The following is a 15294-nucleotide window of genomic DNA, read 5'->3' on the forward strand; positions in this document are numbered from 1 at the left end:
TTGAGAATACACTTAAACATAAGTCGGCGTAGATTCTGAGTTAGGTCGGCTTATCTACTGATAAGCCGGTGCATTGCCATGAAATGAGATTTGCCATGGAATGAGATGGTCCGCCTCCATCTCATCCTATTGGCTCACTCATGTCACGTGACAAAACATCAGTCACAGCTAGGCTATCATAGGGAGAGGATCTCCTCTCCCTGTGATAGCCCGATAGCACGGTCAGCAGCGTGCCTCCCGCCAGCGCCAAGTACACCCTGCGCCCGCAGCTCTACTCCCCGATTAAGTACACCCCGCGCGTTCGCGCCCGCAGCTCTACTCCTCGTCCCCCGCACCTCTACTCCCCGTCCCCCGTTAAGGCTCAGGGAACGGGGCGAGTCTACGCTATTAGCTTAGACCTAGCGTTGGCTACGTTAGTTAGGGGAGTAGAGCTGCGGGCGCGGGGGACGGGGAGTAGAGCTGCGGGCGCGGGGTGTACTTAGCACTGTCAGCAGCGTGCCTCCCGCCAGCGCTATCGGGCTATCACAGGGAGAGGAGATCCTCTCCCTATGATAGCCTAGCTGTGACTGATGTTTTGTCACGTGACATGAGTGAGCCAATAGGATGAGATGGAGGCGGACCATCTCATTCCATGGCAAATCTCATTTCATGGCAATGCACCGGCCTAACTCTTTATGAATCTACCTAATAGGACGTATGTCTTGTTGAGTTCAAACCATCTGGTAAGCTTTTACCTTATCGGTGGTGGATTATTCTCACAATTTTTTCACCTATTTTGGATGTCCAATAAGGGTCAGTGCCCATCAATGCAGCTTGATCAATGCCCATCTGCAGCCACACCATTGCCATGAATGCAGCCTGATCAATGCCCATCTCACTTCAGATTACTGCGGACTCGGAAGGGACAGGGAGGGGGGTGGGATGAGCGCCATCAGATTACATACAGCGAGAATCTTCCGTTTACTCAGTGGCCTCTGTAATAGGAAGTCCCGTCTCCCGGACTGGCTTCTATGATAGACAGAACACTGCTCCAATGCCAGCCCAGGAGATGGGACTTCCTATTACAGAGGCCACTGAGTAAACAGGAGATTCTTGCTGTATGTAATCTGATGGCGCTCGTCCCCCCCCCCCCCCCCCCCCGCACCCCCCTCCCTAGTTTATCTGAGGCAGTAACACACTATTTGCAACCGATTTGCAGGGTGGAAAAGTGAGTGTTATACGCCAATAAATACAGTAATTAGGTAAGGGCAGTTGATGTCATGATATCCAGGCAGACTTCTGAAGGTAAAGTTGATTTTTACACGGGAGTTTCACAGCTGCTATCTAGGCATTGCTGGAAATAAGTGATAGAGGAGAGTGTGCAATGAAGAGCTTACAACAGCCTCTATGCTTAAGTACTTAGGATAGCAAAAGGAATGAGGCATGGGTCAGTGTCAGACCCGGTTGGCACTGGTGCGACTACGAGCTTGAAGGTGCAGATTCAAACAAGAAAGTCATTTTTTTAGGAAGATTTATTTCAAAAAAACTTTATTTTTAAACCTTTTAAAAAGAAATTCTAAATTAAATGAAATCTGTTTTAACAATCTTGAAATAATATCTATACATAACAAAATATATCTTCTCTTTATACATGATTACAGAATGTACTTCTATATTGCAAAAATATAAACAATTTTAACATCACAGAATTAGTGAATTCCCCTTCATGGAAGCCATCTTTACTATAGCGATGGTTCAGTACAAGCTCCCATTTGCAGTTTTGGTTTAGGCTTTGCCTTGTTTTTTAGGGAATGCCAGAGATATCTGGGCAGCTTTGTGAACCGGCTTCCACATTTGCATTGGAACTGTGATACCAATGGGTGAATCAAGCTGTGGGCTTGGAGCTGGCGATAACCGCACAGCGACTTGTTGCACACGGCACAGGTAAAGGTAGTGTCACTCAGATGTTGCAGCTGATGAAGCAGGAAGTGTAGAGAACCAATTGGAGTTCGCCCGCAATCACACTGGTGCTTCTTTAAAGTGCACGTCTTTCCAAACCCTTTAAGTCGATGCTGCTTTAATTGCCAAATCTGATGGAAGCGAATTCCACAATCGCGACATCTGTGGGGAGGTTTAGGTCTGCTTAAAAGTTGCGCTGCTATTTTAGATGGCAAAATTTTGGGAGAATAGATTTTCTTTTCTGGTTCCAACTGCCTTCCAGGGATTTGTGTCTTTTCTGGTTTCAGCCACGTTCCAGGAATCGGGTTCTTTGTAGGTTCCAACTCCATTCGGGGGACCTGGTTCTCTGCTGGTTCCAACTTCATTCCGGGGACCTGGTTCTCTGCTGGTTCCAACTCCATTCGGGGGACCTGGTTCTCTGCTGGTTCCAACTCCATTCGGGGGACCTGGTTCTCTGCTGGTTCCAACTCCATTTGGGGGACCTGGTTCTCTGTTGGTTCCAACACCATTCCGGGGACCTGGTTCTCTGCTGGTTCCAACTCCATTCCGGGGACCTGGTTCTCTGCTGGTTCCAACTCCATTCCGGGGACCTGGTTCTCTGCTGGTTCCAACTTCATTCCGGGGACCAGGTTCTCTGCTGGTTCCAACTCCATTCCGGGGACCTGGTTCTCTGCTGGTTCCAACTTAATTTTGGGGAACTGGTTCTCTGCTGGTTCCAACTTCATTTCGGGGACCTGGTTCTCTGCTGGTTCCAACTTCATTCCGGGGACCTGGTACTCTGCTGGTTCCAACTCTATTCTGGGGACCTGGTTCTCTGCTGGTTCCAACTCCATTCCGGGGACCTGGTTCTCTGCTGGTTCCAACTCCATTCCGGGGACCTGGTTCTCAGCTGGTTCCGACTTAATTTCAGGGGTCCAATTCGCTGCTAGTTCTAACTTTGTTCCACAGATCTGGTTTTCTTCTGGTTCCGAATGCATTCCAGAGACTTCATACCCATCCTTATCTTCTACTTCTTCATCATCATTCTCATAATTTTCGGCTTTTCTAAACACAAGGCCTGCCTTGCTTAGAAGGATCTCGTGTACTTCTTCTGTCCCTACTACAAGCTCCAGAACAGATTCCAGAACCTCAGGTAGCGTTTGCGGTTTAGTTTCCATCTTCATAGGTAGCGGAGGGCGACTAGATTCTTCACTCTTGACAACTTGCTCACATGAAGGTAGGTTGTGTTGCTCATCCAAGCTTAGCTGCCTAACCAGCCTGCAGTAACCTTGAACATTACCGTCATCCAGGCAGACATCAGTCACCCCTGTGTTGGGGTCTACATCAAAAGTCACATTGTCCTGATTCAACGTGTTCTTGGTGTCACCTTCCTTCAAGTGTTCTGAATCCACGAGGACCCTTGTGGATTCAGCATTAAATTTGTTTCTCAACTCCTTTTCTTTCACGTGCCAACGACTGTGATTGGTGTAGGCGCATAGCTTATTGAAGACCCTTCCGCAATACTGGCAAGTTAAAATGTCCACAACAGAACTAGTACACGCGTCGCTTTTTTGCTCATTGGTAGTGAATGATGAAACCTGTCCCGTTTCTTGATTGGCCCCTTGAGTTGAAAAAACGGTCACAGGCCCCTCCTTTTTCAAATGCCAGACGGTGTTAGTGGCATCAACAACCTGACTATTAAATACTTTACCACAATATTCAAAGGTGAACGTTTCAGCTGGTTTGGCACAGTTGCCCATTTGAGGGCTTAGAAGGGTTGTATCAACATGGTGGGTAGTCCCATCAGATTCCTGGCCTCCCAGTGATGGCTCTGCATTCACCATAGAGGAGATGTCTTTGTTTTGATGCCAGTGCAAGTGGTTAATGAATGAACAAGTTGAATTGTAAATTTTACCGCACTCCTGACATTTGTAACTGTTTGTATCTTCAGGAGTGGTATCGTCTGGGTTCTCATCGCTGGTTTGGAAAGACAAATGTCTATTCCAATGAGTCCATTCACTATTAATTTGATCTAGCTGGGGATCGATACCTTCCACTTGTTTTGCCGAGTCCTGTTCCTGGTTTGCGTCGGGGAATGTTGGACTACAATTGGTCATATCAACAACAACAACATTTTTAAGGGTAGTCACATTTTGGGAAGCAGCATTTTCACCATTATCATTGCATGAAATATGAAACTCTCGAGTGCTTATGCTGCTTGATTCACACTCATGAGGATCACAGGGAAATGTTGCTGGAATGTCCGATTCGGAGAGCGACTCCTGATTCCACGTTTGAGCTTCTGAGGAACCGGACTGAGTGCTTACATCTTCTTTTTTGTATTGTCCTTGTAGGCAGTGGAGCTCTTTCTGGGCTTCAGCACACATCTTCTCCAACCTATTCATTGTCTCTACATTATTGCCATTTTGCTGGGGACACCTAAAAGCCTTCTCAATGCACACGTGGTTATCCAGATTGTACAAACGCGAAAACTGGCGCCCACATCGCTCACATTTGTGGTTTCTCCCTAGGGCATTGATTGTCTTGTTGCACTGAGTTCTGGCATCGGAACAGTTGTACCTTCCCAAGCTTGGATCTTCTTCATAGCAAAAAGTGGTTTCTGTGTAAACCTCTGCGGAATTGGGCTGTAGTTGACCAGAGTCTGAGATTACCTCAGTGCATGGGATCCCCAGTTCTTCAAAATGAGGTGCCAATTGGAAAGCTTGTTCTTGGAGGTTTTTGCTGTAGCCATTGCTCAAAACAAAATAATGGTCATCTCTCTGCTCTCCATTTATACAGAAAGCGCCCGGTTGTATATTTATCCTGGTCGATAATACATTCCTATTCTTCTCCCTTTTCTTATTTTCCACAACCTGGCTCCTAAATTCAGGAATACGACTAGGGATTTCCAGGGTCTTGACCACCGATGATGTGGAATCCACATATTGCTGGTCTAGGCTCTCGTCACTGCTGGAGTCGTCAGAGTAATGGAGGTGCTGCCACAGAGGTAAGTCCCGTTTGTTCTCCTGGAGGAAAAAGAAGAGCGTCAGTTCCAAAAACGGAAAGCACATTATGATTGTAAAGCATGCAAAACCAATGCACGTTGTTGAAAAGGTTTTTTCATAATATACCGTATTTTCCGACGTATAAGACGGCCCCCTAATTTTCCAGGAAAAATGTTGGTTTTGGGATATACTCACTGTATAAGACTACCCCCTTCTTACTAGTCTTTCTGGAAGCTGAGGGGGAGCCAGAACCGCTGACAGAAACAGACTTTTTCAAATCTCACTGTGCCATTACATTACATTCCTCACTGTGCCATTACATCACTTGCCCCCTCTCTGTGCCATCACTTGCTCACTGTGCCATCACTTGCCCCCTCTCTGTGCCATCACTTGCCCCCTCTCTGTGCCATCACTGCAAACGGTGCGTTTACTCACTTTTTTTCTGAATAGCAGGCGGTGCGGTGACAGTCTCCGTGCTGCGAGCGTCAAGGATTTAAAAGATGCGCCTTCTCCTCAGACTGTCCTGTGTTAGGCGGAACACAAATCTTCCCAGCAGCGCCTCTGTTCTGTGTTCCGCCTATCACGGACGTCTTCTCATCTCGTCCAAGGATGAGAAGGCATCTGTGATAGGAGGAACACAGAACAGAGGCGCTGCTGGGAAGATTTGTGTTCCGCCTATCACAGAACACACTGAGGAGAAGGAGCGTCTTTTAAATCATTGACGCTCGCAGCACGGAGACTGTCACTGGCGTATAAGACGACCCCCGACTTTGCATTTTTTTGCATCCAGAAAGTCGTCTTATACGCCGGAAAATACGGTACACCATACACTATATGGCCAAACATATGTGGACCAAATTATTATATTCAGGCGTTTCTAGTGAAGTGTATTATTAATTTACTTTATTTATTTCAGGTACCGATATAGCACCATCAATTTACGCAGCGCTTTACATATATACTGTACATTCACATCAGTCCCTGCCCTCAATTGGGGTTTATGGGGCTGGGGTGGTGTGCCTGTCCTTCCTTGTGCGAGTGCCGCCTGTCACCTCTAGGGCGTGCTTGGTGCAGCCCGTCACCTCCTGGTGGTTTGCAGCTTGTCACTTCGCTTTTTGTGTGCACCACCCATGTCACCTGTGGGGGTGTCGCTTTAACCTGTTGTCACCTGCAGGGGGTGGAGGACTGTCACCTCTGGTCTGGTATGGCTTCTTCTCCACCTTCCTCTCTGTAGGTAAGGTGACCAAGAGGAAATGGTGCCGGGAAAAAGGGAACGAGTGCCCTCTTGTGGTGGGTAGGTGGCAGTGCAGGTTATGCTGGCTTGCTTAGCCTGCTGCCTACCGACCTCCGCACGGCTCGGCCCACAAGCCAAGGACTAGCAGCGGTCTGCGACCCGGGGGTTGGGGGATCATTGTTTTAGAGTTGTGCTCTTCCAAACTTGTGGCAGCAGTTTGGTGAAGGCCCTTTTCTGTTCCATGACTGTGCTTCTGTTCACAAAGCCAACACCATAAAGACATGGCTCAATGAGTTTGGGGTGGAGGAACTCGAGTGGCCTGCAAAGACTCCTGACCTCAACGCAATCGAACACCTTTGGAATCAAGTAGCATTCCAATTGCAAGCCAAGTCTACATCAAAACCGGACCTCATAAATACTCTTGACTGCATGGACACAAAATTTCCACTCTTGTGGAAAGCTTTCTTTTTTCCATTCAAATAATTTTTATTTTTTAAAGAAAACATACAGGACAATAAAAAAAAAAAAAAAACATAAATCAAAATAGGATTCCAAAACGAAGCATAATCAACAACAGCGTCTTGAATCGCGTGCAGATTTGCCACGATTCTGCCCACTATTTCAAAGCGCTGAGGTGTGAATGACAAATTGTAGAACGCACATTTGAGATGCCATTCATATGAATGGCACCTTAATTCACGGTTCGGTTTTGCTGCGATAAAAAACGCTGCAATTGTGGCAACCCGCACTGCGTCAAGCTTGCCGCCCAAAAAAAGTTCTACACACAATGCGGGCTGCTGAGATTGCAGTGCGACAATCGCGGCAGAACCGCAGTGTGATTTTAAGTGGCATTCAAATGAATACCATCTCAAATGTGCATTCTGCGATTGGTCATTCACACCGCGTCGCTTTAAAATCGCGGGCAGAATCAAGGCAAATCTGAATTGTGGGCAGAGGTGTGAATGCAGTCTGACAGCAGCAACAACACAGGAGGAGATGAAAAGCACAAATTTAGACTACTATAGCGTTGAATAAAGTGGTGAGAGATGGAAAAGGACCAGAAGAAGAAACTGCTAAAGTAAACAATAACCAAGCCCCTGTTTTTGTATGTCAATCTCTCTCTCCAAGATGGCATTAAAAGCCTTTTGCCATTGTGCAAATATAGGAGGGCAAGGAGACAACTACCTAAGAAAAAACAAATGCGTCTCAGCATTAGGGTTGCACCGATACCCCTTTTTTAAGACACAAGTACTGATACTTTAATGTCATGCAACTGATGAGGCGGTGGACTGTGTCAGTAGTTTTTTTTCCTTTACAAAAAAAAAGCCAGAGTGGGGGGGGGGGGGGAGGCAGAGGAGGACACAGGGAGCACAGAGGGGGGGGGGCCGGAGGAGGACACAGGGAGCACAGAGGGGGGGGGCAGCCAGAGGAGGACACAGGGAGCACAGAGGGGGGGGGGAGCCAGAGGAGGACACAGGGAGCACAGAGGGGGGGAGCCAGAGGAGGACACTGGGAGCACAGAGGGGGGGGGGCAGCCAGAGGAGGACACAGGGAGCACAGAGGGGGGGGGAGCCAGAGGAGGACACAGGGAGCACAGAGGGGGGGGAGCCAGAGGAGGACACAGGGAGCACAGAGGGGGGAGCCAGAGGAGGACACTGGGAGCACAGAGGAGGGGGGCAGCCGGAGGAGGACACTGGGAGCACAGAGGAGGGGGGCAGCCGGAGGAGGACACTGGGAGTATGGGGAGCCGGAGCAGGACACAGGGAGCACAGAGGGGGGGGGAGCCTGGGTGATTGGTGTGGTGTTAGGAGCAGTTACAAGCAATGATCTCCCTGACAGACGCAGAAGGGAGAGCTGTCATAAAAGCTATACAGGGAAATCAGTGCTTGTAACTGCCACACAGATCATCTCTGAGGCTGCCAGAGTATTGGGTCAAGCATCAGAGCATTTGCAAGTACTCATACAAATGCTCTGTATCAGCACTGATACTTACATTAGTATCGGCATCGGTGCAACCCTAGTCAGCACTAACTGTAATAGCTGCGGTAAGATTTTGCCAGGAAAAAATACCCAGAATCACCCATCTTAGGAACAGGAGGAGACTGGATGTCTCATTAGAGAATCTGTCACCAAAAAATCATTACATGGGGACATTTTGTCCCTTATAAGACAAAAATATATAAAAAATGTAATCCAAGTTTCACCCGAAAGTGGAAACTCTGCCTATCTGTCCCCCCTCTGGTGCCACATTTGGGGGGGGGGTACCCGTTTGACAGGTACCTGTCCCCACTTCTGTCGGACCTCACCACAATAAGGTACGTCAGAAGTTCGGCCCCCCTCCTCCTTCCTCGCCGCCGGGCCATTCAGAAAGTGCAGCAGGCTTCGGGGGCATGTGCGCGGTGATGCCACAAGGCTTCACTGCAGGTTTCCCTAACAGGCAATGGTGGCGGCAGCACCCAAGAGCCGATAGAAACATTGGCTGGGGTGTTGACATCAGTGGATTCCAGGACAGGCAAGTGTCCTATTATTAAAAGTCAGCAGCTACAGTATGTGTAGCTGCTGACTTAAAATATTTATGTGGGGGGGCTGGAGCACCGATTTAAGTAAAAAAAAAAAAAAAAAAAAAGTTTATACAATATTTATTTTTTTATATAGTAGAAAATGTTGCGTCAATTTCTGGGACAGGGAGATAAAGTTCAGTGGGTACTGCTTTTGGTGCCATTGCCCATCAAATTCTCTGATGTGTTTCGACCCATATAATCAAGGTCTTCAAGGGGTTGGTTTGCAATGGAAAATATAAATGTGTGTGTGTGTGTGGGGGGGGGTCTCTTGACTGGAATCCCTTTAAAATCAAATTAGATGATCTCATGTGTTCTTTGGTCGCTCAGTACTCCAAGGAGAAATAACGTTCCACTCTATATGGCTTACAAGGAGTCACACTTTAGGACACACCCCCTAGGGGCAATGTAATGGTGGGAGGTCCATGCCTTAATGGTGATGTTGGTAAGAGGCACCAACAGAGGCGTGTAGATTAATGCCTGTAACGGAACCCCAAATGGGACAGGGGTTAACGCCGTTTACGATATTCCATTCCACCAACCCACGACAGCTTATCGACACTCCACAATCCGGCAGACGAACATGGCCCATACAGATTCCCCAGAAACGATACACACAGCTCTGTTCTCTGGTTCAACAGGAATAGCCCATCTTTATTGAGAAGGCAGGCTCTTATAAACACCAACAAGAATACTTGCAGTAATCAAATGGACAATGACACACTCCACCCACAACATCATACAATGGTTACTAACGAGCCTCCAATACACATCTTTTAGTCAGACTTCATGACTCGGCTTCTCTCACCGATGTACAATACACATTCCTTTAGTAGACATAAGTCAGACATCTGACCTTTAGACTGTGCTAACTCAAAACACACATCTATCATCAATAGAACTTTCACACAATACAGTGTCAATTAGCATAACTCAATGAAAGGTCTTTAGGAGCCATACTTAGGTTAATTTACATCACAGTAGCAGACAATATTGTAAAACCTTAACAGTCTATGTTCCCACATTGAATTGACCTGTTGGGTTCAGAATCAACAACCTGTAAATAGTTCTTCCAGACATTCTTGAATATATTATAAATTACAGACCCATGTTAAAACAATCCAACATATGTCCCTTATTTCCTGTCTCAATCTGTGTAAGAGCTTCTGGGTCCCACGGCCCTCCCGTTACAATGCCAAACTATGATTTGCACAGAGAGTCTATGGCTATTGGAGCATTGGGGAGTAGATGACATCCACTCTGGGATGCGCAGAATCATTACAGCATTGTCAGCCTCCCATGCAAGCTTTTAATAAAGGGTACAAGTGGCCAATTTAACAGATATTATTCACCCATGGTCCATTGTTGTTCCATCAGGACGCACCCCTGAAAAATGTCAGGTAATCATCAATAAAGTGCACATATCCAGGTAGTGGCTGCAAAAAAGCTGCAGAAGATCAGCAGCATTGCAATGCAACAAAAGTGAAGTCAAGTATTGATTAAAAAACAAATGGCAGTTAGTGTTTACATCTCTAGAGGCAATAATGATACACTTTGAAAGCATACAATAGGGGGGGGGGGGGGGGCGATACCTACCAGTTTTATTGAGGTGTGATCATCCATAGCCAATGAGCCATCATTGAGTTCCACCTCGGCACCAACCTCTATGCCATGAAAGGGATCCATGCTTGGAACTTACTGGATCACAGCACCCTGTCAGGAGACACAAGCCAAAACAGATATTGGTTCAAACGTTGTTTCCAATTTTAACTGCAAGCTAGCTTAACTTTTTAGGCATTTAAAAGGCTCAACTACACATTCGATACTACCGCTCGATCGTATGTAATGTAAATCCATAAGAAGCAAATTTGTTTTGGATTTTTCAGCAAGTGGTAACGGGAGTACGGCTTCATGAAAAGACTTGGACCCTTGGTGTAGACCAGGGGTCTCCAAACTTTCTAAACAAAGGGCCGATTGACTGTTCTTCAAAAACAGAGGGAAATAATAGCCAGTATGAGTAGAAAATGTCACACCGACAGTGGAAAAATATTACAGTGTTCGTAGCCAGTAGAGAGAAAAATACTGCCCCATCATTGGCATCAGTGGGAGGACTAGTGTCCCCATCATTGGCATCAGTGGGAGGACTAGTGTCCCCATCATTGGCATCAGTGGGAGGACTAGTGTCCCCATCATTGGCATCAGTGGGAGGACTAGTGTCCCCATCATTGGCATCAGTGGGAGGACTAGTGTCCCCATCATTGGCATCAGTGGGAGGACTAGTGTCCCCATCATTGGCATCAGTGGGAGGACTAGTGTCCCCATCATTGGCATCAGTGGGAGGACTAGTGTCCCCATCATTGGCATCAGTGGGAGGACTAGTGTCCCCATCATTGGCATCAGTGGGAGGACTAGTGTCCCCATCATTAGCATCAGTGGGAGGACTAGCGTCCCCATCATTGGCATCAGTGGGAGGACTAGCGTCCCCATCATTGGTATCAGTGGGAGGACTAGCGTCCCCATCATTGGTATCAGTGGGAGGACTAGTGTCCCCATCATTGGTAAAAGTGGGAGGACTAGTGTCCCCATCATTGGTAAAAGTGGAAGGAATAGTGTCCCATCATTGGTAAAAGTGGAAGGAATAGTATCCCATCATGTGGATTAGTGGAAGGCAAGAATAGTGCCCCATCATAGGTATTTTTGCCGCATCATTGGTATTGGTGAAAGGAATAGTGCCCCATTATTGGAAATGATCTACAATTTTTGTCCCTGCAATTAGCGGACCTCCAGCTGTTGCAAAACTACAAGTCCCATGAGGCATAGCAAGTCTCTGACAGCCACAAGCATGTCACCCAGAGGCATGATAGGACTTGTAGTTTTTCAACAGCTGGAGGTCCGCTAATTGCAAATCCCCGCTATATTTACTTACCTTTTGTACTGACTATTCACGGTTGATAAAGATTCAACATTCATAAGTGTGACATCTGAAAGACAACAACATAAATATATTATAAATATTAAATTCCGATACAAAAAATAATGCCTTTTATGCATTACTGTAGATTCTCACCTACTTCTGTTCTCTACATGTAATTGGCAATGACTGTACGTCATCTGCTAAAACTTTTTAAAATGAATGCTAAGTGGGAAGATCCTTAGACACTGTGACTATTGAGTAGCTTTAATAATTATGTATCAGGTCCAACATTCCATAAACTGATATTGCACCCAACATTTAATACCATATATGGGACACAACATCATCTTTAGAAGAGGCTTCTTTCTGGGATGACAGCCATGCAGACCAATTTGATGCAGTGTGCGGCGTATGGTCTGAGCACTGAAGCCCTGTACACAGGACTTGGATTCCCCGGCGGTATAAAGTCCACCAGAAATCCCGACGGGAAAACCGAGAATCTGCTCGGTAAGTTGCCCTGTGTACACACGGTCGGGAAAACTGCGGGGAGAGCTTTGGCAGGGAATCTGGCCGTGTGTATGGTCCCTCGCAGTGTTTCCCCATAGGAAAACTGCCGGGTTTAAAACTGCGAGGAAGCATACACACGGCCGGTTTTCCCGGCTAAAAGCTCTCCTGGCAGAAAAACCGGTCGTGTGTACGAGGCTTGACAGGCTGACCCCCACCCCTTCAACCTCTGCAGCAATGCTGGCAGCACTCATACGTCTATTTCCCAAAGACAACCTCTGGATATGACACTGAGCACCTGCACTCAACTTCCTTGGTCGACCATGGCGAGGCCTGTTCTGAGTGGAACGCGTCCTGTTATACCGCTGTATGGTCTTGGCCACTGTGCTGCAGCTCAGTTTCTGGGCCTTGGCAATCTTCTTATAGCCTAGGCCATCTTTATGTAGAGCAACAATCCTTTTTTTCAGATCCTCAGAGAGTTCTTTGCCATGAGGTGCCATGTTGAACTTCCAGTGACCAGTATGAGAGAGTGAGAGCGATAACACCAAATTTAACACACCTGCTCCCCATTCACACCTGAGACCTCAAACTAACAAGTCACATGACACCGGAGAGGGAAAATGGCTAATTGCCATAATTTGGACATTTTCACTTAGGGGGTGTACTCACTTTTGTTGCCAGCGGTTTAGACATGAATGGCTGTGTGTTGAGTTATTTTGAGGGGACAGCAAATTTACACTGTTATACAAGCTGTACACTCACTACACCACATTGTAGCAAAGTGTCATTTCTTCAGTGTTGTCACATGAAAAGATAGAATAAAATATTTACAAAAATGTAAGGGTGTACTCACTTTTGTGAGATACTGTACATGCTATATTATTACAAAGCAAACCACCACCACCTCCACCTGACAGGTCTGCTGAGACTTGTGTGCATAATATTTACCATCTTCTTTTGAAGAACTACAAGTCCCATTGGACTTGGAGGAGGTTTGCCAGCAGCCCTTGTAATAATACAGCATGTCTGCACAATCTGCGGCTTCTGTTTATGTGGAACTACAAGTCCCAGTGCGCATGTCTGCCGGAAGCGGTGGTGTGCATGCAATCTTTGAGTACATACACATTATGGGCTAGATTCAGAAAGAACTTACGCCGGTGTATCTATTGATACACCGCGTAAATTCAAAGTTGCGCCGGCGTATCTTCTTTCTGTATTCAGAAAGCAAGATACGCCGAAATTAGGCTAAGATCCGACTGGAGTAAGTCTCTTACGCCGTCGTATCTTAGGGTGCATATTGACGCTGGCCGCTAGGTGGCGCTGCCGTAGATTTCAGCGTAGAATATGCAAATGAGCTGGATAAGCCGATTCAGAAACATACGTGCGCCCGGCGCATTTTTTTACATCGTTTACTTTAGGCTTTTCCCGGCGTAAAGTTACCCCTGCTATATGAGGCGTACGCAATGTTAAGTATGGACGTCATTCCCGCGTCGAATTTTTAAAATTTTACATCATTCGCGAATAGGGCTGTACGTAAGTTACGTTCACGTCTAAAGCATTGACGATTTGCGGCGTAATTTCGAGCATGCGCACTGGGATTCTTTCACGAACGGCGCATGCGCTGTTCGTCAAAAACTACAAATACGTGGGGGTCACACTAAATTTGAATAAAACACGCCCACATCATCCACATTTGAATTAGGCGGGCTTACGCCGGACCTTATACGCTACGCCGCCGTAACTTAGGGAGCAAGTTCTTTATGAATACAGAACTTGCGCCCTAAGTTACGGCGGCGTAACGTATCTGAGATCTGAGACGTATCTGAGATACGTTACGCCAGCAGAAAAATACGCCGGGCTTTCTGAATCTAGATCTATATATATATATCTATATTATTGCATTGCTCTGATATGCATGCTGGTATATGTAGTTCCACAAAGCAGACACCCAAGATTGTGCATTCGTACTATATTACAAAGGCTGCATGCAAACCAGCACCACCACCACCTCCTCCTCCTCCAACAGGTTCACTGGGACTTGTAGTTCTACAAAAAGCAGAAGCCACAGTCTGTAAACTATATTTCAAAGCACCACCACCTCCTCCGTCGGATAGGTTCGCTGGGACTTGTAGTTCTATAAAAGCAGAGGCCACAGTCTGTAAACTATATTGCAAAGCACCACCACCTCCTCCGTCGGATAGGTTCGCTGGGACTTGTAGTTCTTTAAAAGCAGAGGCCACAGTCTGTACACTATATTGCAAAGCACCACCACCTCCATCTGACAGGTTCGCTAGGACTTGTAGTTCTACAAAAGCAGAACACCAACCACCTCTGTCTGCCACATACGGGCTGTATTACAAAGGCTGCATGCAAATTACCACTCCCTCTGTCTGACATGCACCCTGGGACTTGTAGTTCTACAAAAACAGAAGCCACAGATTGTACACTTGTCGTGCTATATCGCACAGGCTGCATGCAAATTACCACTACCTCCGTCTGACAGGCAAGCTGGGACTTGTAGTTCTACAAAAGCAGAAGACACATGCTGTACACTTTATCGCAAAGGCTGCATGCAAATCCCCGCCAGCTCCATCTGCCAGGCACGCTGGGACTTGTAGTTCTCCTAGGTGTTTGTGTTTTTTTCTTTTTTAATGCCATAGGAAATGATAGAACTACAGAGGTGGGGGGACAAGTAGTCACTGACATTTGTAGAAATCAAAGGTAGTCACATCTATACATCCAGTTGCTACTTACCTCTCCTCTATACTGGATTTCAGGGAAATCACCCCAAAAAACATATGACACCCCCCAAAAAAAAAAAAAAAATCACAGAATCCAATGCACCCACCTCTCCCTACAGTCCACTTACCACCAACCTAACGACTACAGCCAGGAAGTGGGAGATTGCAAGCACAACCTGGAAACACTATGCATAGCATGCTGGGTGGAAGTGTAGTCCCAGAACTACATTACCCATCATGCACAAGGTCTGTTAACTCATTCACTGCTGGGCTGGCTTTATCTTCTTCCTTAGAAAGTTCATTTAATTGGCACTGGTAAGGCTGCATTTAATTTGGGGGCGCCACCTCCCTGAAATCAGTTTTTGCAGGTTGGGATATCTGCTTTGCCTCATGTTTGGGTAGGGACTGATTCACTGCCGCA

At 46.7% G+C, this 15294-nt stretch overlaps 1 protein-coding gene across 5 annotated transcripts; it reads right to left on the reverse strand.

Moving 5' to 3' along the window:
• Positions 1–1510: 1510 nt before the first annotated feature.
• LOC120916438 lies at positions 1511–15272 on the reverse strand. Of its 5 annotated transcripts, none has more exons than XM_040327408.1 (5): positions 15002–15272; positions 11641–11695; positions 10311–10427; positions 2817–4943; positions 1511–2780 (listed from the first exon to the last, which is right to left on the reverse strand). In XM_040327408.1, the coding sequence occupies exons 3-5, from the start codon at positions 10398–10400 to the stop codon at positions 1722–1724; spliced, it is 3276 nt and encodes a 1091-aa protein (XP_040183342.1). In that variant the 5' UTR covers positions 10401–10427; positions 11641–11695; positions 15002–15272; the 3' UTR covers positions 1511–1721. The 5 variants fall into 5 exon arrangements, with proteins under 5 accessions (XP_040183342.1, XP_040183344.1, XP_040183343.1 ...); XM_040327410.1 differs by having other exon boundaries at positions 1511–2312; positions 2673–4943; XM_040327409.1 differs by having other exon boundaries at positions 1511–2420; positions 2673–4943.
• Between the last annotated feature and the right edge of the window lie 22 nt (positions 15273–15294).

The sequence above is a fragment of the Rana temporaria genome, chromosome 10 (assembly GCF_905171775.1).
Source record: "Rana temporaria chromosome 10, aRanTem1.1, whole genome shotgun sequence".
Taxonomy (NCBI): domain Eukaryota; kingdom Metazoa; phylum Chordata; class Amphibia; order Anura; family Ranidae; genus Rana; species Rana temporaria.